Source organism: Apodemus sylvaticus, chromosome 23 (genome assembly GCF_947179515.1).
Source record: "Apodemus sylvaticus chromosome 23, mApoSyl1.1, whole genome shotgun sequence".
Taxonomy (NCBI): Eukaryota; Metazoa; Chordata; class Mammalia; order Rodentia; family Muridae; genus Apodemus; species Apodemus sylvaticus.
Window position 1 is genome coordinate 42,126,788 of NC_067494.1, and position 24,924 is coordinate 42,151,711.

General features: G+C 47.2%; 1 protein-coding gene across 1 annotated transcript in view; it reads right to left on the reverse strand.

Annotated features, from left to right (window-relative positions):
• Positions 1 to 10,836: 10,836 nt before the first annotated feature.
• Prkn (parkin RBR E3 ubiquitin protein ligase) overlaps positions 10,837 to 24,924 on the reverse strand; it is a 1,193,927-nt gene continuing 1,179,839 nt past the window's right edge. Inside the window, exons 11-12 of the mRNA XM_052169367.1 lie at positions 23,316 to 23,433; positions 10,837 to 12,704 (exon numbers count right to left, since the gene is read on the reverse strand). Of these exons, the coding sequence (XP_052025327.1) occupies positions 12,592 to 12,704; positions 23,316 to 23,433 (231 nt within the window). The 3' untranslated portion in view covers positions 10,837 to 12,591. The remainder of the gene's footprint in view (positions 12,705 to 23,315; positions 23,434 to 24,924) is intronic.

Consider the following 24,924-nt stretch of genomic DNA (forward strand, 5'->3'; position numbering starts at 1 on the left):
ACTGGGCCCAACGGTTACCTAGCAACAGCTAGGAAGGCCTGACTTGCTATAATAGGGACTGTTTGGCCTCTCCCACTCTCTCTGACTCTCCGCCCCTTTTCTCTCTCTGACCCCAACCCCCTCTATTTCTTCCCTGGCTGGCCTCCCCCCCCCCTCCTCTTTTTTCTGCCTCTACTCCCTTCTCAAGTCCCCTTCCCATGCTCCCAAATAAACTATTCTATACTGCATCCATCCTATGGCTGGTACCTGAGGGGAGAGGACGCCTCAGCACTGGTCCACTGAGGCACTCCCTCCCACTGCACCAGACCGCACTCTGTAAAACACATCCTTGGTTTTATAAACCACATTCCTGAATATCACTGAGAAGGAGAGAAGGGTGGGAAAGGAGGGAGGGAGAGAGGTGCGGAGAGGTTGGAAGGAAGAGAATGCAGACAAGAATTTCTTATGCACTTGGCTGTAATATTCCTTCGATAAAAACACATTAGATTACTCGCTCTTTCTCTTTCTTGATTTGAGGGAGGCATTGAACGAAGCAGTCTGGTGCTGAAGACTGGCTCTGAGGTAGAATGTTTAGCCAGCCTGCACTAGGCTGTGGGTTTGATCCCCAGCTCTGGGGAGAAAAAGCAGAAGGGAACAGCTTAGCCATCCTCAAGGGAGACGCAGGAATCATGGCTGAGGGTGCTTTTACAAGACGTTCTGTCACAGCAACAAGACCCGGGGACTAAGGTGTGTAAAGGACACAGTAGGCTCACAGTTCAGAGCAGAGGTAAACGGAGGCAGCTGGAGGGCAGCCGCCAAACCGGTTTCCAGCGGCCGGAGGCGCATAGATCTGTGTAAGATAGGGGGCGGGGCAGACAGACCCTGGCTTTCTGTGGTGTTTGCTCTTCGGCTTCCCAGACAAGTGTAAAGTATCAACTTTGTATCAGTTACAAACACAAAAGGGGAAACTCGAGTCAGTCTCCCTAGTACCAATCCAAAGACTCCCCACCCCCACCCCACCCCCATCCCACCCCTACCCCACCCCCACCCCACCCCACCCCCACGAGGAAATCCCGTGCTAACTTCAGTGACTGGAGGTTTTACAACAGCCCTCCACCAGGAGTGGAAGTCCCAGGTCGCTAAGCGGAGAGGTGATGCTAGGAAATTAAATGCTGTGGATGTCTGCCAAGTATGTAAAGTGAGAGGTACTCCTAAATAATAGAAAAGGAAAGGCACTTGGCATTGTTTGTAAGGATAACATGGTGTGAAAGGCCTGGGTATGACCCTGGACACCAGGGCCACCATTTTGGGGGTGGGGGGGGAGGGAGAGAAAAGAGGTTTGATGCATAGAATCTTCACAGATCAGAGGTACACTATGAGTTCAAAAAGAAAAAAAAATTCCTCAGTCATTTTATAATTTGCAGAGAATCATAGTAATGATTAGACATGTCTGGGTGTGGTAGGAAATGGACATTTTCCCCAGGGAAAGCAGGCCCTCAGCCTTGGTTCTTCTCCAAAAACTGCACTTTCGTTGGGAGTGAATCTAACCACCTCTAATAATGCAATCCTGGTTCTAGAGTAGGTTTAGTCCCCAGTAAAGCACAGCTTGGGAGGTGTCTTAGTCAGGGTTTCTATTCCTGCACAAACATCATGACCAAGAAGCAAGTTGGGGAGGAGAGGGTTTATTCAGCTTACACTTCCACATTGCTTTTTATCATCAAAGGAAGTCAGGACTGGAACTCAAGCAAGTCAGGAAGCAGGAGCTGATGCAGAGGCCATGGAGGGATGTTCCTTACTGGCTTGCTTCCCCTGGCTTGCTCAGCCTGCTCTCTTATAGAACCCAAGAATACCAGCCCAGGGATGGCTCCACCCACAAGGGGCCCCCCCTCCTTGATCACTAATTGAGAAAATGCCTTACAGCTGGATCTCATGGAGGCACTTCCCCAACTGAAGCTCCTCTCTCTGTGATAACTCCAGCCTGTGTCAAGTTGACACACAAAACCAGCCAGTGCAGGAGGGAGGGGCTACTGGACTTGTAGGTTTTGCGTGCTAGCGGGGCAGCTGGCAGGAACCAGCCGAATCACCTGGGGCTTGGTCTGAAGACTGTCATACCCAAGTTCATATTCCCAGGGGATCCACTGAGGTCCCTTTGAACGCCCACGCCCTGTTCCCAGACCTGTGAAGAGGAAAGTTCATTAACACAATGAAAAAATTTTAACTTAGTGGGAATAAATACCTATATCCTGGACATTTCATAACCTCCATAGATTTCAAAATACATTTTCCTGAAAATTTTTTTAGATATATTTGTTTGATTTTACAGGTACACATGGGTGTCCCTGTGTTCCATGTGCAGAGAGAAAGAGAGAGAGAGAGAGAGAGAGAGAGAGAGAGAGAGGAGAGAGAACACAGAAGAAGAAGGTGTCAGATTTCCCAGAGTTAGAGATGCTTGTGAGCCCTCACACGAATGCTAGGAATCAAATCTGGGTCCTCTGAAGAGAAACCAGTGCTCTTAACTGCTGAGCCATCTCTCTAGTCCCAAAACATTCTTTCTTATCCTTTTTAAATGGCTGTCTTAGTTAAGGTTTTACTTCTGTGAACAGACACCATGACCAAGGCAACTCTTGTTTTTTCTTTTTTGTTTTGTTTTGTTTTGAGACAGGGTTTCTCTGTGTAGCCCTGGCTGTCCTGGAACTCACTTTGTAGACCAGGCTGGCCTCAAACTCAGAAATCCACCTGCCTATGCCTCCCAAGTGCTGGGATTAAAGGCGTGCACCACCACCGCCTGCCCGGCGACCAAGGCAACTCTTATCAAGGACAACATTTAATTGGGGCTGGCTTACAGGTTCAGAGGTTCAGTCCATTATCATCAAGGCGGGAACATGGCAGCATCCAGGCAGACATGGTGCAGGAGGAGCTGAGAGCTCTACACCTTCATCTGAAGGCTGCTAGCAGAATACTGGCTGCCAGGCAGCTAGGATGAGGGTCTTAATGCCCACGCCCACAGTCACACATGCCTACTCCAACAGGGCTCCACACATCTACTCCAAGACCACATCTACTCCAATAAGACCACACCTATTCTAACAGGGCCACACCCTCTAACAATGCCACTCCCTGGGTCAAGCATATACAAACCACCACAATGACATACTATAGAGCTAACAGCTAGCAGAACACTGTTAGTTCCTCAGTTTAGAAACTTCTGGAAGATGCAACACCTACTCTGTACCTGGCCCTACAGTCAAGTTCCATGTGTGGAAGCCAGGGGCTGGGCACAATTTGTGTCAGCCATTGTCTTTAGAATGCTTACAGTCTAACTTGGGAGGCAGAGCACCTTCTTAGGGATAGACTATGGTATGGGTCGGAGTAGAGTGAGTTCTGGGATTGTTCAGCAATACGGGAAGGATAACCTTGAGGAGGGTGGTGGAGAACTGCGCAGCTGAAGGTTTGTAAATTGGCAAGGATGGGAAAGGTCTCTCGGAGAAGGAAATCGCTCTGCCCACCATGCATCCCCAAAGCCCTATACAGGTCAGTGGGAGAGCCGTCAGCCCTGATTTGCCTGAACACTGGTGCGTTTGGGGAGACTTCCATGTGACCCACCTGGGGGGGGAGTCATGACACACTGATAGAGTTTAACGTGGGGTAACTAGTGAATGAGGTGCTGTCTTGTGCCCATACCCACCAGGGATGCCTATACTTATAATCCAGACACTATCTTTGTCAGCCTTGTCTCTGGTTACCAAGGTTTGCATTTGTTTTTCTTCCTGTCTAGTAAGGTGTGTTTAGTCATTACCCAGGAGAGGGGATTTTAAAGAAGAAAGTTAGCTTCTGCACATGCGTTCAGTCCGGACTCAGCTAGATCCACTGCTTTCAGTCTGAATATAGTGATGTGTCGGAAGAAGTTATTTATTTCATAGTGAACAGTAAGGAAGGAGAGAGGGGAAAGAGGCAGGGACAGAACCAGGTGAACATATGCCCCATATGCCTCTGTTTCTTTCAACTGGACCTTGTCGCCTAAGGGTTCCCAAAATAGCGCTGCCTTTGGGGCGGGGCTGAGTGGTCTGCATGAGTCTGTGGGGGCATTCACATTCAAACCATAACACGTGCTCTTGGAACCAGTGTCATAGCTCTGAGCCACTTCTTGTCTATACCACAGGCATAACAAGTGATGTTTAGAGTTGCCGTAAGCAGCGAGTGGGAACCCACGCCAGGATGTGGGTAGTGTAGAGATGTCTGTCTGTGCTCCACCAGGCAGAATCAGCACGTGCCAATCAAGTCCCTGTCCTCCAGTCTCCACTCTCCCTCTGGGTCCCCACCACTGCTCTCTGCTGTGACCCTGTTCCTCGCCCAGGGGGCTGAAGCAGGCCCGGGTGCAAAGTACAAACTCCTTAAAGGTGGTTTCAGGGCTTTATTGTCTACGTGTTGAGATCACAAATGAGGCTCCTCTGAGGTCGCGGAGAGCCTCCTGCTGTTCTCCTTGACTGCTTCAGTCATTTGTAAAGCTAAGAGCAAAAGAGAAGTGGAGAGATGGCTCAGTGGTTAAGAACACTGACTGTTCTTCTGAAGGTCCTGAGTTCAAATCCCAGCAACCATATGGTGGCTCACAACCATCCGTAATGAGATCTGACACCCTCTTCTGGAGTGTCTGAAGACAGCTACAGTGTACTTACATATAGTAAATAAATAAATTTTGCCAGGTGGTTGTGGCACACACCCTTAATCCCAGCACTTGGGAGGCAGAGGCAGGCAGATTTCTGAGTTCAAGGCCAGCCTGCTTACAGAGTGAGCTCCAGGACAGCCAGGGCTATACAGAGAAACCCTGTCTAGAAAAAACCAAATCCAAAAAAACCAAAAAACCAAAAAAACAAAAAGCTAAGAGTAGCTATGGTGGTACCCAAAGTAAATAATTGGACATGAGCTCTAGAGTGCTCCAAATATCCCCAGATCATGCTGTTCCTTCTCGAGCATGGTTAACGAAAGCCAGGGTATATTCACTGAGTGCTCAGTCCAGAAAGTCAGGTTGTTCAGACGGGGCTGAGTGGGTGGTTCCATTCTTCACCCTGAATGCCAACTGATTGGAGGGAAAAGAACCAAGACTCTTTTGTCTCTTTTGAATGTATATATTGTTAGGATGTGCCATTAGAAAACAATCATATAAGAAAGCGTTTAAATGAAGACACAAAGCTTCTATGAATGGAATAGAAACCTCCTTATTTCTGTTTGACAATGTCCCATGACGTGAATAAAATGCATAGAAATATACATATATATCTGTCTATCCTGTTTAGAGGCTATACATTTTGACTAGAAATCTACATCAAGTTGGCTTGCTAATGGTGCTCCTCACCTGAGCAGTGCTTTGGTGTTGACTGTCTTTCTCTGCTGTCCTACAGACCTGAGGGAAAACCTGGGTTCCCTATTCTCTCATCTTTCATTTCCTGTCTCAGATATGGAGGAAGGTGAGAATTCTGTAGTCAGGTCTGCCCAGCTGCCCATCCCAGCACTGCCTGGTATGTGTGTGTGTAGCACCTGTGGTGGGTGTCATGGCCTGTTGTGTATGTGTCACCTGTGGGGGGTCACGGCCTGGTGTGTGTGTCACCTGTGAGGGGTCACGGCCTGGTGTGTGTGGCACCAGTGAGAGATCCTGGCTTAGGTTTTATTAGCTCCTGTTTAATGGCTTCTGTCCTATTCCAGGATCTCAAAGGCAGTGACTCAAGGCCAAAGCACACACTGTCTCTACTTCTTAGGTCACTCCCTCCCTTTTAGCCCTCTCTCAGAACTCTAGAGGGAGATTTTACAATATCCACCCACCCCCAACACACACACACACACACACACACAGACACACACACACCCCTCTTCCTTGTCTGTGTCCTCAGAGTCTTCCCATAACCCACAAGAGGAGAACATTTTACAACACCATAATTCGGTCTGTTCTTTATCTGGTATGTGTCCCAATGCTGCCCCTGCCCCAGACAGACATATATACACACATGCATGCATATGCATACATGTGCACTCATATGCACACACATATGCATATCTACATGTATGCATACACATGCACATATATATCTATACACATGTATACACATACACGCACACACATGAACATGCATACATGTACATGCATAAATACATACACACATGCACACACATACATATATACACATGCACACACATACATATATACACATGCATTCACACACACATATATACGCATGTATGCACGCACGCACACACCCCAGCCAGAGCACAGTAGTTTAATAGAGCTTCATGGCCTTACAAAGCCCAAATCATTTGTTTTGTGGCATTTTACAGAACAATGTGCTGACCTGGCTTCAAGTCATCATTATTCACCAGAACGCCAGGATTCTTGACTTGTTTATACTCTTTCTGGAGGTCTCCAGGCCAGCATGGTTCCGTGTCTGGTCATGGCCAGCTCCGGGAGCCTTAGTTCCTTAATAGCCTCCCCCCTCGGTGTAGGAACCAGGACAGGATGCACCAGGCATAGGCAAAGCCGCCCACACATGGCGTGCTGACTGCGCCCAGTGAATGGGCGGGGGACTCACCGTGGAACCTTCCTGACCCTAAGAATGGAGCCAGTGCTTCTGTTGTTGGCATTATACTTCAAGTACATCAGCTAGGAGGCTCCCGGTGACTGAAGCTGCGTGGGTTGCAGGATAAGGGGAAGGGACAAACGTGTCACCTGGTAGACTGAGTGGCAAGCCGGACAAGGAGAGCTTGTCTCAGTGAATGTGGAGGTGGCTGGGGGCTATGGCTTTACTTAGGGTGGCGAGGTGTCACGTGACTGTGCACAGTTACAAGGTGGGTAGTGTCTGTGTGTGTGTGTGTGTGTGTATGTGTGTGTGAGAGAGTCAGAGAGACAGAGTCAGACAAACAGAAAGAAGAGAGACAGTCAGACAGACAGACAGACAGAGTCAGACAAACAGAAAGAAGAGAGACAGAGTCAGACAAACAGAGAGAGAGACAGAGAGAGAGAGAGAGAAAGAGACAGAGACAGAGAGAGAGAGAGAGAGAGAGAGAGAGAGAGAGAGAGAGAGAGAGAGAGAGAGAAGGCCCTGGCTGTTGCTAGCCACCTATCCAACCCACAAGCATGACAACCCTGTCAGCACTAGAAAAACAAGCCAAGCAAATGTGGGCTTCTTTAGAGACGGAAGGGGGTGGAGAGAACTGTGAAGAGAGCTGGGGTGTCTGCTAATGTGAGAAGACAGTGCTTAGTGAGGCCCTGGGGGGAGGGGGGGCGGGGCGGGGGGGGGGGACAGGCCAGCAAATGGGGACAGTGAAATGTGCCAAACCTGGGGCGAGCAAGCTGGAGCAGATGAGGACAGAATGGACACAAATCCTTGGAAACCTCTGTGATATCAAAACAGCTTAATGCTGTCCGGTGTGAGAGATGGCCCTGGAGACAGAGCCAGGCGCTAATGGAGAAAAGCATGTCAGGGATTCAGGGATTTCCAAATACCACGTGGCAGGTCCCTGGGGAGAAGCTGGGGCTTGCCGGGGCTGCTGTGGATTCCCATACCCCCACCCAACCCCGCCCGAATAGGTAAGCCCGTGAGGGATGCATCCGTATTGGAGCCGTGGGCCTGATCAACACGTGCAATACAGGCCAGGATGAAGACTGAGGGCATTCTCATTGAATAAATCACTTCTGTTTTTAAAATTAATTTGGAACCGGGTGGTGGTGGCGGCGCATGCCTTTAATCCCAGCACTTGGGAGGCAAGAGGCAGGCAGATTTCTGAGTTCGAGGCCAGCCTGGTCTACAGAGTGAGTTCCAGGACAGCCAGGGCTACGCAGAGAAACCCTGTCTCGAAAAAATGAAAAAACAAACAAACAAAAAAATAGAATTAATTTGGTACGTGTGTCCCATGGTGCATGTATGGAGATCAGGGGAAAACTTTTGGCAGTCAGTTCTCTCCTTCTACCACGTGGGGTCTTGGGATTGAATTCAGACTGTCAGGTTTGGTGGCTAGCACCTTTAACCACTGAATCCTCCCATTGTCTTGGCACTAAGTAAAAATAAGATGAAAAATTAATTTTATTTTCTTCATGCTTCTATAATGAACACAAATAACACAGTCATTATGTCTTATAATAAAAAGAACAACTCAAGTATAAGCTTTACTGGGGAATACACTGAATAACCTGATGCTAAGAAGCATCTCTCCAAAAATGTCATCTGAGTCATTCTTGAGTTTGAAATTCAGAACAGGAATTGTGGGGACACAGCCTACCTGCTGGGAGCACACAGCAGTGCCACCCTGGGTGTAGGCTTTGTGAAGTAGAGGTGATGTCACCTGTGTTCTTAGATCTGAGTGGGATGTGGGTCAAAGCCATAGAAACCTTTGTTCAACTATCTCAGGGACCCTCCGGAATAAAGTCACAGAAATAAAACAGCAAGATGTCCTGGCCCGAGCCAGCCTTGCCTTTATAATGGGAACAGCTGTGTATGGCCAGATCGCCACGGTCAACAGCATATGGCCGGCGCCACAAGCAAGACACGCAAGGACAGTGGGGCTTTTGACATTGAGCTGTTCAGAATTCAAAGATGAAATCCCATAGTTACGGTGGTTGGGACCTGACAGCTATAGAACTCGGTGCCCTGTGGTGTGTACAAGGCTCTGACACGCCCAGAGTTCACGCATGTCCATGCCTTCTTTGCAACCTCTGCTCTTTGGAGGCCCTGGGTGGCTGGTGGGTTTCACCTTTTCATTTTCTCAGAATGCAGGGTTTTCTCAGGGTGCTGGCTCTGGTGGGGACCTCAGCATACTGCCGCTAGCCTGGCAGATGTCTAGAGATGGTCTCTTCAGGTTGCTCCAGAAAGTCACAGTGGGATGGGCCACGCACAACTGTGGGGTGTTCCTTAGAAGGTGCAGGGTCCACACTCCTAGCTCTGAGATTCATCTCTCTGTCAATTTGATCAGATTTGTAGTCACAGTGGAGGTACACTTTAAGGCACGTCTGTGATGGTGTTTCCAAAATGTGCAACTAAGGAAAAAAGACCCAGCCCGAATGTGGGCAGACCACCCCATGAACTGGAGTTCCAGACTAGAGGAAAAGGGGGAAAGGAGGAAGCCGGCTGAATGGCTGAATGTCAACACTCTCTGCTGTATTTTACAAATAAGACTACACTGTTGCTGCACTGATGCTTGTGAGTCATTGTGTCATTGCTGGGAATTTGAATTCGGGACCTCTTGCTCACTCTGGCCAGGTTCATTTGCTCTGGCTTGAAGATTTCTCTATTGTTATATCTAAGTACACTGTAGCTGTCTTCAGACACTACAGAAGAGGGCGTCAGATCTCATTACGGATGGTTGTGAGCCACCATGTGGTTGCTGGGAATTGAACTCAGGACCTCTGGAAGAGCAGTCAGTGCGTTTAACCACTGAGCTATCTCTCCAGGCCGATGTTTTAGGTTTAATGTCTGTGAGGCATAGATGCGCACTCATGGGGAGGTCAGAGATTGATGCTGAGTTTTCGATCTGTCTGTCTCTGTCTTTCTGCCTTCCTTCTCTCTCTCTCTCTCTCTCTCTCTCTCTCTCTCTCTCTCTCTCTCTCTCTCTCTCTCTCTCTCTGTTTTGTTTTTGAGGCAAGCTCTCTCACTGAACCTGGAGCGTATCCAGTCAGTGACGCTGGTCCGTGAGCCCCAGGCATCCTCCCATCTGTCTCACAGTGTTAGGATTATAGGTGTGTGTGAGACATCTGGTTTTTTATTTGTGTTCCGGAAGACTGAACCCTTATAGTAACCACATTACTGGACTAAACCATCTTCCTTTACCCAAGCTTCTTCCTGTCTCTCTTCAAAATATCTGTTTGTCTGTCTATCTATCTATCTATCTATCTATCTATCTATCTATCTATCTATCGTGTGTGTGTGTGTGTGTGTGTGTGTGTGTGTGTGCACAGGAGTGTGAAGAGGTCAGCTCAGAAACTTTGGAAAATTTCACCAAACCCCTCCCCTCATAAAAGAGAAAGATCATAGAGAACATAGGCTCCCCTCCCCTCCAGAAGGGAGGGGCTAATAACATTCCTCAGACCACAGGGAGGAGGGACTGACTACCAGCCACCTGAGGGTAGGGTCGCTGCCTTGAGAACTGTATAAAGGCTAGCTGGACCGGCTGCGTGAGGTTCTTCCCTCTCCCTCCATGTGCAGGGTGACCCCAACACGTTGGAACAATAAATTCCTCTTGCTTTTTGCATTGATTCCTGGTTCCATGTTGTTCACTCAGGGGTCCCAGGTAAGCTAAGGCTCGCCAGAGTCTTACGTGCACAGATGCACACTCGAACCCACCTGTCTGAGTATGTGTATTTGTACTGTGTGCCTGAAGGAGCCCGTGGAAATAAGAAGAGGACATCGGATTCCCTAGGATGGGAGTCATAGGTAGTTGTGAGCTACCCTCTGGGTACTTGGGAGATAAACCCAGGTCCTCTGCAAAAGCAACAAGTGCTCTTAACCTCCTAGACGTCTCTCCAGACTCTCCAGTCCCAGTTTCTCTTGTCAACACCTCTCTGGGCAAGTCTGTGAGCAAGGCACGAAAGTAACGGTGAGGTGTCAGAATGAGATCTTGTTTTGAAATTTTGATAGTTAAGAGAACAGAATCCCTGAGGTTAACCATGGAAAGAAAAGAGGCCATTTCCCGCTCCCTCCACGCCCCCACCCCGTGGGTGATGCTTCCAAGCCTGCTTCCGGAGTTCTCATTTAGATGGTCTAGAAATGCCCCTTCTGTAAACACAGATGAGATCACAGAGAAATGCAGCCCATCTTCCCTCCCATATCTCCAAAATTTATCAGAAACGCATCCCCAAGAATAGGCTCAAATGTTCTTTTGATTCTTTTATTGACGGTCTGGGTCTTTACTGATTGACAGTCTGGGTACCACCACAGACACAGACTTCGGGTATTTCTTAATACATTTCACAGAAAGAGGAAGATTGCTTCACAGAGGTTTGATTTCCGCCCTTCTGACATCCGCTTTCTATCCCACTATTCACACTCACACAATGCGGGCTGTGATTCATGCTCGCACACTGCGGATGCCTTTCCTTTGGGTTATTCTAAGAATCACTATTGTATTCTGAAGAAAGCATGTGCAACCGCTAGAAAGGAAAAGGGACCACACTGGAGGGCTACAGAGCTTCAGGGAGCCCCTTTACCCAGAACAGGACAGCAAACATCGTCCTGGCTTCCCGACCCCATCATGGCCCATGGGTGTGGAAGGAGGCAGAGGTGAGCGCGATGGTGTAAAGAAAAAAAAATAGTGATGGTGACATCAGATACCTGAGTACTATGTGACAGGTGGTTTTCTTCATTTTGGGTCCATGTATGACACTCATTCAGGACCTGTCTGGGTGGAGTCTTGGGCCACTGGGACCTGCATATCTGACCTTTCCTCATACCGTGAGATACCAATGCCCTCATTTCTATATGATTTTTAGCTCTAGGACTCAGGTCTGGAAGCCCCCTGCCACCACTCCCCCAAAATGCAAAAGCAAAACAAATAAAAAAAAAAACAGGAAAAAGAAAAGTAAACCTTGAAAGATTAACATTCGAGTGTGATGGATATTGATCTGAAGGTTATTCCAGTGTGTGGTTTTTGTCCTGAGGAGGGGGCAGATATGCAGAGGGTGTCCTCATTTCTGGTGGAAGAGTCAGGCCTGTTCTCATTTAGATGGCCTAGAGATGCTTCTTCTATAAACATTGTGTATCTTGACCCTGTTGTTAGCATTGGAACAGCATCACGGGATTGTCTCTAAAAAAAAAAATGCTCCCCTTATAGGCACTTTCTCTGTTAAATTCACAGTGAAGCCAAATGAATGAGTTAGACTTCCAGGCTGCAGTAGGAATACTACAAACCAAATTACAGACTTTGTAATATTTTCAGGGAAAAAAAAAAGATCATTTCTTTCTAAAGTTGCATATAAGTAAAGGAACAGAAAGAGTTTGACTTCCGTGCCCTCCCTGTGATTTAAACAGTCTGCGATCCAATTAGCTTTCCTAGGTTCTCACTTGGTTGATAAGCTGATTAGTATACAGAGGGATTGTAATCTCATCAGCACCGTTTATAAAGATGGGATTTGGGGGATAAACAAATAGTTTTGGCGGCAGCCGAGGGCCCTCAGGGAATAGATGATTGCTTTCCTCAGATCTCAGGCGCGCTTCTGAGAATCCACAGAGGTATGATTTACCCAGGGCGTGGCAACGGCCCTGGAAAGCAGTTCCCACTTCACCCATGGCTTTTACTTGGATTCAGTGAAGCGGACGGCGGGAGGTTGCGCCTGGAAAACTCATGACCAGGTAACTCAAATTCTCGCTGGGATGAGAATCCAAAACAAGGGTGCACTCCCAGCCCAGCTCCGACATTTGCATGAGCCCGGAGGCTGGAAGCGCCTCCCGCTGGGGCCAGCAGGTGCTGAGATTCTCTGGGTCCGCCCTGGAAAGGACCTAGGGGCTGCTTCTGTAATCTGCAGCCTGTGTCTGTGCGCGTGCGTGGATGGGCTTATAGGCATCGAGAAAAAGAAATGGCTAACGAAGGTAGTGGGGCTTCCCGTGACGTCATGCGGCCAGGGCCAAGGGACATCACTCTCTACACATCAAACCAGTGATCCCCCATGCAGGCTCGGTTCCACTCACAACCGCAATTCCAACACCACTCCAGCTTGCACTGTGGCTGCGGACACTTCATGTGCATGCATCCTCCTGTGGGGACAAAGGACACAGACGCTGTGGGTTTGTAACAAACACCGGGCGAGCCCTCGTTCCCCGTGCCCACGTGCCATCCCAGAAACAGCTCTTGTCGTGAGCAAACCCCAAGCAACTGAGAGCAGAGAGACTCTGAACCAGAGCTGGTTAGCAGGGGAAGCAGCTCTTCAGTAGGGACGCTCTGGAGAAATGGATCAAATCCCATCCGGATATCTGAGGGTCTCCTCTTTCCCCCATGCATTTAGACACAAATCGATCGTGTTTATAGACTGCTGATTCCTCATTTAAAAATATAACCATAATAAACTCACGATTTTAAATTCATATTAAGAATTTAGTAACTTAGTATATATACACCAGGGTTTATATCTCTTTATTTTTCCATATTTATTCAGTATTACTTGGCTCAGCAAAATTTATCAACGGGAGTTGGGACAGTATACTATTTTAATAGAGAATGCGTTCTGTAGTGGTATTCAAAAGGCTCAGCTGGTTGAGTGCATGCTTAGCATGTGTGGAACACTGGGTTTGAACCCTTAACACTGTGTAAACCAGGCGTGGTGGTGCACACATGTGGTCTCCTAAACTCTGGAGGTTGGAGGCAGGAGGATCAAGAATTCAAGGTCATTCAAGGTCTATAGAGAGTTCCAGGACAGCCAGGGCTCCACAGAGAAACTTTGTCTCAAAAACAAAACAAAACAAAACAACAACAACAACAAAAGGGCTGGAGAGATGGCTCAACGGTTAAGAACACTGACTGTTTTCCCAAAGGTCCTGAGTTCAAATCCCAGTAACCGCATGGTGACTCACAACCATCCATAATGAGATCTGAAGATAGCTACAGTATACTTACATATAACAATAAATAAATCTTTAAAAAAAAAAAAAAAGGAAAAACAAACAAAAAAAATTCAAGGTCATACTCTGCTACAGGGTGTGTTCCAGGTCACCCTAGCTTATACGGAACCTTGTCTTAAAAAGATAAAAAAAACCAAAAAAACCCACAAAAAACCCAGCAAAAAGTCAGAAAGGAAGCTCACGTGAGGTGTGTGTGCTACTGTCCTACATTACAGCTTGAGGAAGGGCCGAGAGACACCCTGGGTTCCTCTTGGAACAGGGATTGTCTTGTCCACAGGCAATCTCAAAGCAGGTATCAAGGGACCTGCTTTGAGATTGCCCCTTCCCTTCCATAGCTGTTGGATTCTGGGCTCAGACACTCAGTCCCCCATGAGAGGCAGGGGGACCGTGGAGTTGCCTGCAGAGAACAATTTGATATCAAGCAAAGCAGTCTCTATTTAAGTGATGCTAGACTCGACTCTAAATGGGCTGTTATCCATTTTCACCAGTTATCTTATTGTTAGATAACTTTTTTTTCTTGCCAAGGTATCCAAGTAGTTGTCTCAAGACTGTCTAACTTTTATTAATAAAAAGCTCACACGAGAGCTAACACCAGTCTCAAATATTTCTGGGCCCACAGGCATTTGTCTTGGTATAACACGTTTAAAACCCCCCTATTTTCCACCTGGTTTTGTTTTTGTTTGACAGATCATAAAAGATTCTAGGTGTGCGAAAAATACAGGAGAAAATTTAAAAATACTTGCCATCAAAGACAGGGCCCTGTTTTAGAGTGTGTACATAATACATTGGAATAGTGTGGCTATGTGACATCTTTTAAGTCTTTCTAAAATATCTTACAGGCTATTAGGGCACACGTGAAAACTTTGTTACACTATGTAAGGATTGTTTTTTCTCTCTCACCCCTCACAGATCCAAAATGCTAGCATTGTAACTCTTTGTAGAAAGCAGTGCTCACTGTGAGGAGGAGGATAGGTACAGAGAGTTTTATCAAGAGCTCTCTATACAGAGTCCCACAAGGCCTTTGTGGGGGTGGAATGACATGTCTCCCGCCCCTAGGACAGGGCCAGCAGGGCTTGAGGCTCCACGAGTGTCCCTGGCTGCTGTGGGCATCGGGTTTGTTTGTACAATACGTACATTCTCTCAAGTTCCTGAGGAAGGTCTTCCCTGTTCACATTAATGACTCCAGGATAATCAGAGGGAGTCAAAGGTGTGGCTAATGTCTTTGCAGAGTGGTAAGTGCTGGGACCTTCTAGATAGCCTTTAAGTTAAGAGCCCTGACTGAAGGTCCTGAGTTCAAATCCCAGCTACTACACGATGGCTCACAACCATACATAATGAGATCTGACACCCTCTTGTGGTGTGTCTAAAGACAGCTACAGTGTACTTACATATAATAATAAATAAATCTTTAAAAAAAAAGACTGTGGAAAAGAACTTTAAATACATGAGCTCGAAAATATATACAATGTCTCAACTATGCAAAAAACGTAAGGATGCAATAGGAATTATATAAGGAGCTTCACAGGTCTAAACGGACAGAGGCACTACACTGTGAGTAAAGATTAAAAAACAAAACAAAACAGGCAGATCCCTGAGTTCAAGGTCAGCCTGGGACAGAGCGAATTTAGGTCCAGGACTGGTCAGGTCAGAATGAGCATTCCAGGGCGGGATCCCACCCAGCTATCTTATTGTCCGGGCTTCTGCTTGCTGTCTCTTCCCAAGAGTATAGCGGCAAAGGTCACTGAATGGGGGTTCCTGGGATGGTCGAGAGGGAACCTGGAATAAATAACTGAACTGATATGAAAATTTAAAACTGGGCTTTTGGTTTGCGTAAGATCAGCTAGCAGAAAGTGATAGCAGTTCTTTTTAAAAAAATTTTTTTTTCTATCAAGAGCTGAGCTATCTGGAGATCTCTGGAGAATGAACATGACTCTTCAAGAAATTGTTTAAACAGGGTTTCTGATTTTAGTTAGAAAATCCATGGACAGCAAACACAGCTCTTTTGAGAATTTTTCATAGCACTTTTAGAACGGTTTCCTAACAGGAATTTTTTTTTTTTTTTGACAGAAAACCCAAGAATTACTTAGAGAGCTGACACAGCTCTTTTGGGGTGTTTTCGAGTAGCTATCCAGAGAAGAGTGTCTGAAGAGCAAACACAGCTTTTTTAGATTTTCTTCTGGTTTTCTGATTTTGATTGGAAAACCCAAGCATTATTTTTAGAATTTTTCTAACAGGATTTCTGACTTGGTTGGAAGATCCAAGAATTTTTTTATAGCAGCTTTTCTGACTTTAGTCAGCAAACCCATGAGTTATCCATAGAACTTATAGCATTTTTGCTACCAGAGAGAGCTCTTGAGGAGAAGGCTAGCTTTCTCAACCAGAGGGTTTTTTTTTTGTTGTTGTTTTTCTTTTGTTTGTTTGTTTGTTTGTTTGTTGAGACAGGGTTTCTCTGTGTAGCCCAGGCTGTCCTGGAACTCAGACTAGGCTGGCCTTGAACTCAGAAATCCTCCTGTCTCTGCCTCCCAAGTGCTGGGATTAAAGGTGTATGCCACCACTGCCCTCAACCAGAGTTTTTTAGAATAGCAAGAAAAAGCTGTTTAGAGCAGAGCACACGCGTGTGTGTGTGTGCGCGTGCGTGTGTGTGCATGTGTGTGTGTGTGTGTGTGTATGTGTGTGTGTGTGTGTGTGTGTGTGTGAGAGAGAGAGAGAGAGAGAGAGAGAGAGAGAGAGAGAAAGTGCTATCTGAAAAGCTATCTTGAGCAGACTACAGAGCCCAGAAACCCTCTCCAAGCTGGTGCTTGGCATCTCTTTCCTTCTTGTTAGTTAACATACAGTTGGCTCCTGTTAGACTCTGTAATATGGAGGTACCCTTGGAACTGGGATTCTAGAAGCGCAGACTTGGTTTTTAGTTTTTTTGTTTTTTGTTTTTGTTTTTTTTGTTTTTTTGTTTTGTTTTTTTGTTTTGTTTTGTTTTGTTTTGTTTTTTTTGAGACAGGGTTTCTAGCCCTGGCTGTCCTGGAACTCACTCTGTAGACCAGGCTGGCCTCGAACTCAGAAATCCGCCTGCCTCTACCTCCACTTAAAGGCATGCACCACCACTGCTGGGCTGAAGCGCAGCCTCTCAACAGCATGCTCCACTGAACTGTCTTCTGGTCAAAGATATATGGACAATGGCGGAAACTCGTGGCCTACTGATCTCCTGGTTTGTGCTATACCGTAATGTGCCGATGCTAATCCACTAGGCTCTGGTGACTGGGAAGAAGAAATGGCAGGAGGGACTTTGTGGAGGAAGCAAAGGTCCTGAGGAGAAAGGAGGAAGGAAGAGGGTGATGGGGGTCGGAGAGATAAAACACCAGGTCTTCTTTCTTGTGTGGAATTTAGATTTAATGATACATATATGTAAAGAACTTGAAGGCAGAAGGGAAATTTTGGGGGGTGGGTGTAGGGACCATCTGGAAATGAGGAATGGAGGAGGATCTTATAGGAGTAGATACAAAAATGTCAGTGTCTGGAGAGATGGCTAGGAGCACTCGCTACTCTCCTAGTGATCTGAGTTGAATTCCTACCACACATGTAGCAGTTCACAGCTGTTTGTAACTCCATCTTTTGAGGGTCCAATACCCTCCATGGGTACCAGGCATGCACAGGGTATATAGACATGCCTGCAGGCACAACATCCAAGCACATAAAAAAAAAATCTTAAAAAAAATTCAGAATGAAGTTCCTTCTTTTTCATGCTAACTTAAAAAATAAACACTAAAACCATGGAAAATATTAGAACGTACACAACATGTTCCATTTGATAATGGAGATAAGGTGCCATGTAAATATTTTACTTTTCTTTGTGTTTGGGTATTTTGTCTTCATGCACAGGGATGCGCACCACATGCATATCTGGTGCCGTGGATCCCTTGAAACGAGTTATAGTTGTGAGCTGCCATGTGGGCGCTGGGACTTGAACCTGGGTCCTCTAGAAGAACAGTCGGTGCTCTTAACCACTGAGCCATCTCCTTACCCCTAAATCTTGTCTTTAAAACAACAAAAAAGTGTGGGGCTAGAGAGATGGCTCTGTGGTTAAGAGCACTGACTGCTCTCCCAGAGGTCCTGAGTTCAAATCCCAGCAACCACGTGGTGGCTCACAACCATCTGTAGTGAGATCTGACGCCCTCTTCAGGTGTGTCTGAAGATAGTGATAGTGTACTCATATATGTAAAATAAATAAATCTTGGAAAAAAAAGTGTGCATTGAGTTTATTTGCTTATTTCTTGTTTGAAGGGGACTATGTACGGAGGTCAGAGGATAACTCGCGGAAGTCAGTTCTCTCCTTCAACCACACAGATCCCAGGGATCAGATTCAGGCCATCAGGCTTGGTGGCAAGTGTCTTTGCCTGCTGGGCGAACCTGCTGGCCTGAGAGACTGCATTTTATAAATGAAGAAATTATAATAGAAAGCCGGGCTGGGAACGACTCTGTGGAGTTTCTTGACCCTAGGACCTGCTTTTGGTCTAATGGTGCTGAGTTGATAAGTAGGGGTGCAATTTAGGTTTCGGTGTCAGAGGCTAACGCTCAGCAGGCATTATTTATAGCCCAGTACAGCATTTCTAAGAAATGATCCCGCAGGAAACAGTCCGGAGTCTATCGATGATCTGCTTGGCTCCTCAGCTCCGCCCCCGTGCCTGCGCTGTGGCCTGTGTCTCCACAGATCAGGTCATCTCCTCTGAATAGTTCCCTGCCTTAGGGAGTCAAGTTTGAGCCCCTCATCTCCCACGCTGGGTCTACACACTGTGCCTGGGAAGGCTGGCGGGTAAGGGGCTTTCCGTACAGGCCAGGAGTGACGACCACAGTTTGCTGTCTTGGCACCTGTGGTCCGCCACTTCTTCCTTGCCTGAGGTCAAATCCGCATTTCTCTGGGATACTAGAGAAATGGTCTTGTCATAGTTACCTTGTGTTTTTTCAAGTCTTTGTATAGAGTGAACTGCTAGGCCCTGTCCACTGGTCCACTTGTGGTGGTTTGAATATGCTTGGCCCAGGGAGTGGCATTATTAGGAGGTGTGGCCTTGTTGGGGAAGGGTGTGGCCTTGTGGGAGGTGGTGTGTCACTGTGGGGGTGGGTTTTAAGACACCCCCCCCTCCTAGGGGAGTCAGCCTGCTCTTAGCTTCCCATAGATAAAGATGCAGAACTCTCAGTTCCTCCTGCGCCTTGCCTGCCTGGGTGCTGCCATGCTCCCACCTTGCTGATAATGGAGTGAATCTCTGAACCTGTAAGCCAGCCCCAATCAGATGCTGTCCTTTTAAGAGTTGCCTTGGCCATGGCGTCTCTTCACATCCATGCAAACCCTAACTAAGACAGAAGTTGGTACCAGGGGACTGGGGTGTTGCTGTGATCGGCCTGACCATGTTTTTGTTTGGAGCAATGTGGATTTTAAGGACTTTGGATTCGGGAAGCAGTAGAATGCTTAAAGTGGGGCTTAATGGAGTAGGAATGGAAGGTGGTGCTGCTGAGGGCGATTTGACTGAGTAGGCCTACTGGCCCAAGATGTTTGAGTGGTGGAGAATTTTAGTATCTGGCCTAAAGATTGTTCTTGTGGGCTGGTGAGATGGCTCAGTGGCTAAGAGCACTGGGTGCTCTTCCAAAGGTCATGAGTTCAATTCCCAGCAACCACTTGGTGGCTCACGGTCATTTGTTATTGGATCTAATGCGCTCTTCTGGAGTGCCTGAAGACAGTGACAGTGTACTCATGTATACATAAAATAAATATTTTTTTAAAAGACTGTTCTTGTGATATTTTGGTGAAGAATATGGCTGCTTTTTGCCATTGTGTGAATAGTCTGCCTGAGGCTTAAGGTGAAGAGATTAATTGCTTTGACAAAGGAAGTCTCAGAACAACATGGTATAAATTCTGTTGTGTGGTTTCTAAAGTTCACTCTTATGAAGGATGCTTTGATGAAAAGGAGCAAGCCAAGAAAGGAAAAATACAAAATGTATGGTTCAGGTATTGGGGGGGGGGGAGGGCACCAGGAAGTGGAATGGAGCTAAATCCCGCATTCAAGGGCATGAAGAGATTAAGGGAGTGGTGAACTTGGGGCAAGATCCCACCCAGCCAAGCTTACTGTTTATGCTTTTGCAGTTCAACAAGGGATAGTCATATCTAGGAGTTATCATTACTCCATTATTGTTTTCATTTGGAATTTTAATCTGAAATGATCTATAATCCAGAAATGGTGGACACATGCTTTTGGTCCCAATCTTGAGGGACTATGAAAAATTTAGGTCGCTGAGCAGTGGTGACGCAAGCCTGTAATCCTAGCAATCCAGGACAGCCAGGGCTACACAGAGAAACCCTGTTGGGGGGGGGGGAGAAAGAAAGAAAGAAAGAAAGAAAGAAAGAAAGAAAGAAAGAAAGAAAGAAAGAAAGAAAGAAAGAAAGAAGAAAAATTTAGGCCCAGGCGTGGTGGTACACACCTTTAATCCCAGGAGATAAAGGCCTGCAGATCTCCGAAATCTCTCGGCCAGCCTGGGGCAGAGCAAGTTCTAGGTGAAGAAAAGCTTAAAGGCGTGGTAGTACACACCTTTAATCCCAGCATCCCAGAATCCCAGGAGACAGAGCCCTGTACATCTCTGAGTTCAAGGTGAGTTTGCAGAACAAGTTCCAGGACAGGCAAGCTTAAGCAGCAAATGAGTTGGAAAACAGAAAAGCTGGTGATAATCTAATAGATCTAATAGAACAAGGGGGACCGTGTTCTAGTTCCAGTAATCATCAGAACTTGGCAGCTTCAGCCATGTGGCTCTGGCTTTAGAGTCAAGAGTAAAATGGACTACTGGGACAACTGATGCTCTTTAGCTAGAGCTAAGAAATTAGCAGTGATTAAGAAGAGACCAGCATCACTGAGGAGAAACCTTCTGGGAGGCGCTTTCTGAGAGCACAAAGAAGCCAGGTTCCAGAGATAGCCAAGGTTGTACCTCATGCTGCAACTGGAATTGGTAATGTGTAAGAATCACCCAAGTGGTACTGGTTTTATAGACATGAAGAGGTCATGAATAGCAGCTGAGGCTTAGTACTATGAGAGGCCATAGAAGAGTCTATGAAAGGCTATCGGTGAAGTCTAGATACAGTGGAGGATTCCAGCAAATTGGAGATGCCACCACCAGGAACAGCAGCCGCTGGAGTAGAGTCAACCAGAGCCTAGAATGCTACAGACGGCAGAGCTGGAGAAGTGACCCATGCCCTTTGGAGGAGCTCAGATCACACGTGGATGCCAGACATTGGGACAAGAAGCCATAAAGTTGACGTTGCCTTGGAGACCCCAAGGTGTTCAAGATGCCAGAGCCGTAGAACGGGTTGAAGGGGAAAGCCACAAGGTCCACCTGCCAGCTTCTCATCCCCAGCTATTCCCACCACAAATCCTCATTCTACTTTCTAGGTCTATTCGCTTCTCAGCTACATAGACGCAGACTGGTTGCCCACCATAGCTGTGGGACCTACTCATTAAGGATGGGTGTGTGACCGGAAGGAGACTGTGGTACAGATCCTGCAGAATTCTTGACTTTACTCATGAATGTGGGGCAATGGGATGCTACAGGTTTCTGCACCTGACCTAATGGCTTCCTGTCTGTAGGGCAGATCTTTCAGAACTGAGGCTTTTTCCAGTCCTCAAGCTAAGGCTGTGATCTGACAGCACCCGAGGATGGCGTGGACCCCGCTAATCTACCTAGTGAATAAAAGCAAGGACGTTGGAATCTTTTGTCTTTGCTCAAGGAATCTAAAAGTTTGCGTAGTCTCTCCCACCATGGGACATGCTGTTCTGGGCAACTCGGATCTGAGTCCCATGGCATGGCCACTCAAGTGTGGCTCAGAAACAACCCTCTCTTGTCCCCTTTGGAGAAAGAGCTGTGTTTGGCACGAGCAATGGCTCTCGGAGTGTGGAGCTCAATTTGGTTCTGTGTGTCTGCTGCAGGGAAGGCGGTGTCCTTAAATGGTGCTGATGCCTGGATCTTCTTCTTTCAAATGTCCTTCGCATGACATACCATGCTGTGGACTTGAAGTGCTGTGCAAGGCTGTGTGCTGTGAAGGATGCTCGCCAATGCATAGGCCTTGGGAGCACAGCCCTAAAGTCTTTTGGGAGACCTTGGCGTGAGCATGAAAATATAGGTAGCTGGGTCTGGGTGGAGGACCAGCAGTCTGTAGTTTCCAAAGCATTCGTGGTAATTCTCCATGCTCAAGGGGGCTCCAAGCTGCACATGAAAGACACGGCAAGCAGAGACAGATCATGTTAGAGCTGAGTTGTTCCCCAGTCGCTTGGAGAGCCAAGGCCCATGAATGTAGGAAGTGTGTGTGTGTGTGTGTGTGTGTGTGTGTGTGTGTGTGTGTGAGGGGGGTCATGTTTTAGTCTAAGCTCTCTGGAGTTTCCATGTGGCTCCAGGATTATTGAGAACAGTGGATGTGACTGCACCCGTCAGGAAGGGATAGTCCTGGTGCAACAATGCCTGGGCTGAAGAGGAACCATCTGAGCAGGGACGTACATGCTCTTAAGTCCATTGAATGCCAAATGGAACATTCTAGAAAACTTGGCTGGCCCTCATTTTGTTTCATTCAGAGATATTACCAAAGAGTTGTTTGTTTGTTTGTTTGTTTGTTAGGGTTTCTTTGTGTAGCCCTGGCTGTCCTAGAACTCACTCTGTAGACCAGGCTGGCCTCGAACTCAGAAATCTGCCTGCCTCTGCCTCCCAAGCACTGGGATTAAAGGTGTGTGTCACTACTGTCCAGCCAAAGAGTTGTTTTAATTTCTCAAAAGTCACAGCAGATTTGCTGGCGGGTGTAAGAGAAAGTCCCTTTCCAAAGCCCAGTAATGTTGACATTTGAACAGAGGAGCCGGGCACAGGTGCCAGTTTTGGCTTTGCCTCTCCTGCAGCAATGACACAAGAACCAACGTGAGCTCCAGCCTTCAGGGATATGAATGAGAGGGAGGAGGGTATGTGCATTCGGGGCGGGGAGTGGGTATTCAAGCTGATTAAATAAATCTTTACCAAAGAGAGTCTGAAATGCTCTACTGTGTTGATTCATGTTTGGAATGTTGACCCTAAAGGTAGCAACGTCCTCAAATAACCTGTGAGGAGTAAGTGCTCTGTCCTTACCGAGGACTTGGGATAAGCACTTAGCGAGCACACCTCACAAATTAGTCATTTTTGTTATTATTCTCTGCGAGGGGACATCTAGACAGCATCACCTGACAAGTGGCGTTGACATGGCAACCCTCAGTCTGGACTCTAAGGGTCGGCAGAGGACACGTTGTGTGGACATTGGGCTTAAGTGCTGTTGTGACAGCGGATGACTCATCAGATGCCTAGTGCCCGATGTCATTTGTAAGAAGGGCTACTAGTGTATCTTGTGTGCCTTCTCTCTTCGCGGGCCCTGATAGTGTCACCCACTGCTGGCCACCATCTCGCCAGAAAGTTTCATTTACCGCCTCTGCTTCCAGTCCAAGGGTGGAATTTCATCCCATAGAAACTACCTTGGAAGCTGCTACTCTGGCCCGCTTCTCGGCATTTGTTAGCATGAGAGAGTATCCCAAAGTTCTGCCAAGGGTTAGTTTGAGGGGAATGAGGGTTTAGGGGGTTGAGACGTTTCATGCTGGAATATAGGCGCTCACACTCTGCCTAGCTGGCCCCAGGCTGTGCACCCCCCCCCCCAGAAGCCCTGACTGCCACCCGAGCCTCCCCTCCCCCCTACAGGAGGCCTCAGCTCACACTCACCGTTTTTTTCAATGGGCACGTGGCAGCGAGGACAAGGCTTGGTGGTTTTCTTGATGGTTTCCTTGGAGGCCTCCTCCCAGCGAGCTTGCTCCGCCGCTCTCTCATCCACTCTATAGGCCTGGATTGGCAGAGACAGGCGAAAGCTCAGATTTGAGACTCTGTAAATGGGGTTGAAGTGTGCATTTCCTTGAAGTGAAGACACGTCTCTGAGATGAATGTGCCCTCGGGCAAGCTCAAATATTAACTTGTTTGACAAGTGCCGGACAGCCATTTTGCCTGCGTGGGCGTGGTTTTGGCGCATGGTGTGTGCTTATGAACTAAGAAGGACAGCTCAGAAAACATTGCTCAGTTTTATAGCACAGAGCTCTTTGTTCTGAGATTATAATGTGATTATAATAAATAATATGTAGCAAGTGGTTAATCTGTAGGCAAGTGATAAATGATTTCACAGGCCTCTCGATAGACGCTTTGTCGAGTGTGAAGTGACCCTGTTAGCTTTCGTCTCTGAGGCTCAGAGGCACTGATGGTTGTGTAAGTGCGGGAGCCTGTGATTCTATAGTCTTCATTTCCCAACTCCCTCCTGCAACTTCCTCTGCTTTCTTCTTGACCCTGGAAAAAGGGGACTATATCTGGAAGGCACGGGAGAGAGATCAAGGCAAGGGAATGAGAGAAAGGCCAACTTCCAGGAGTTGGTGACAGCAGAAATCGGGACCGTGGGCTTTGCAAGGAGCTAGCTGCCTAGGTTCAAATCAACTCAGGTGTAAGACTCCTCATCCTCCCTGTGAGTCCTCTCGGATGGAAATATAAAACACGGGGTGCTGTGGGCTTGGGGATTCATTTTCACATGCTCCTTACAATGAGCATGTGGCATGTGTCGTTAGCTGATAATTTCAGTTCCTTCGGGGTCTGTAACACAGGAAGCCATGATGCCTTTGCTACAGCATTCATGTTATCAAGGATTAGATCATCCTTGACTTAGCCGCCTGCTATGGGGTGGGTGTCTTCCCTAGTCCCCCAAATTTCACATGTTGAACACCTAATCCTGTTGAAAACGGACTAGGACACCCTTGACTGGAGGGGGGCCTATGCAGATGGGTGCTTCATTCTGCACCTGCCTGGTCAGTCAGAGGCCCTCACACTTCTTGCTTACTTCAAGAGCTGGCTAAGCCATGTAGAGGCAGAACTGGCCACTTTTATTTTTAGTGTAAAAGTGTTGTGATCTGGAACTGTATCTCAAACTGTTACTCGAAATACAGACCCTCCACCTTGACCCCTATGGTATTTATTTCTTTATCTTCATCTTTAATACAAATATTTGAGTCATTTTATTAACCTGAATAATGATTTAAAAAAAATATTTCCAGGGCTACTTGGTGACATTGGTGCTAGCTAACTAGACACAACAACCTTAGAGACCCAAAGGCTGTCAGCCCCACGCACATATTCATCAGCAAGTTTCCAGTGTGAGGCACTGGGCTTGAGAGCCCTGCCCTGCTGGGGCCTGTCCCCTGTCAGCAGAGGTCAAGTAAGAGGTGGTCACCTATAATCAGAAGCTGAGGCTGCCCTCAGGTTAGCAATCCCCAACCCCAGGTTGGCTTCCTGTTGAGAC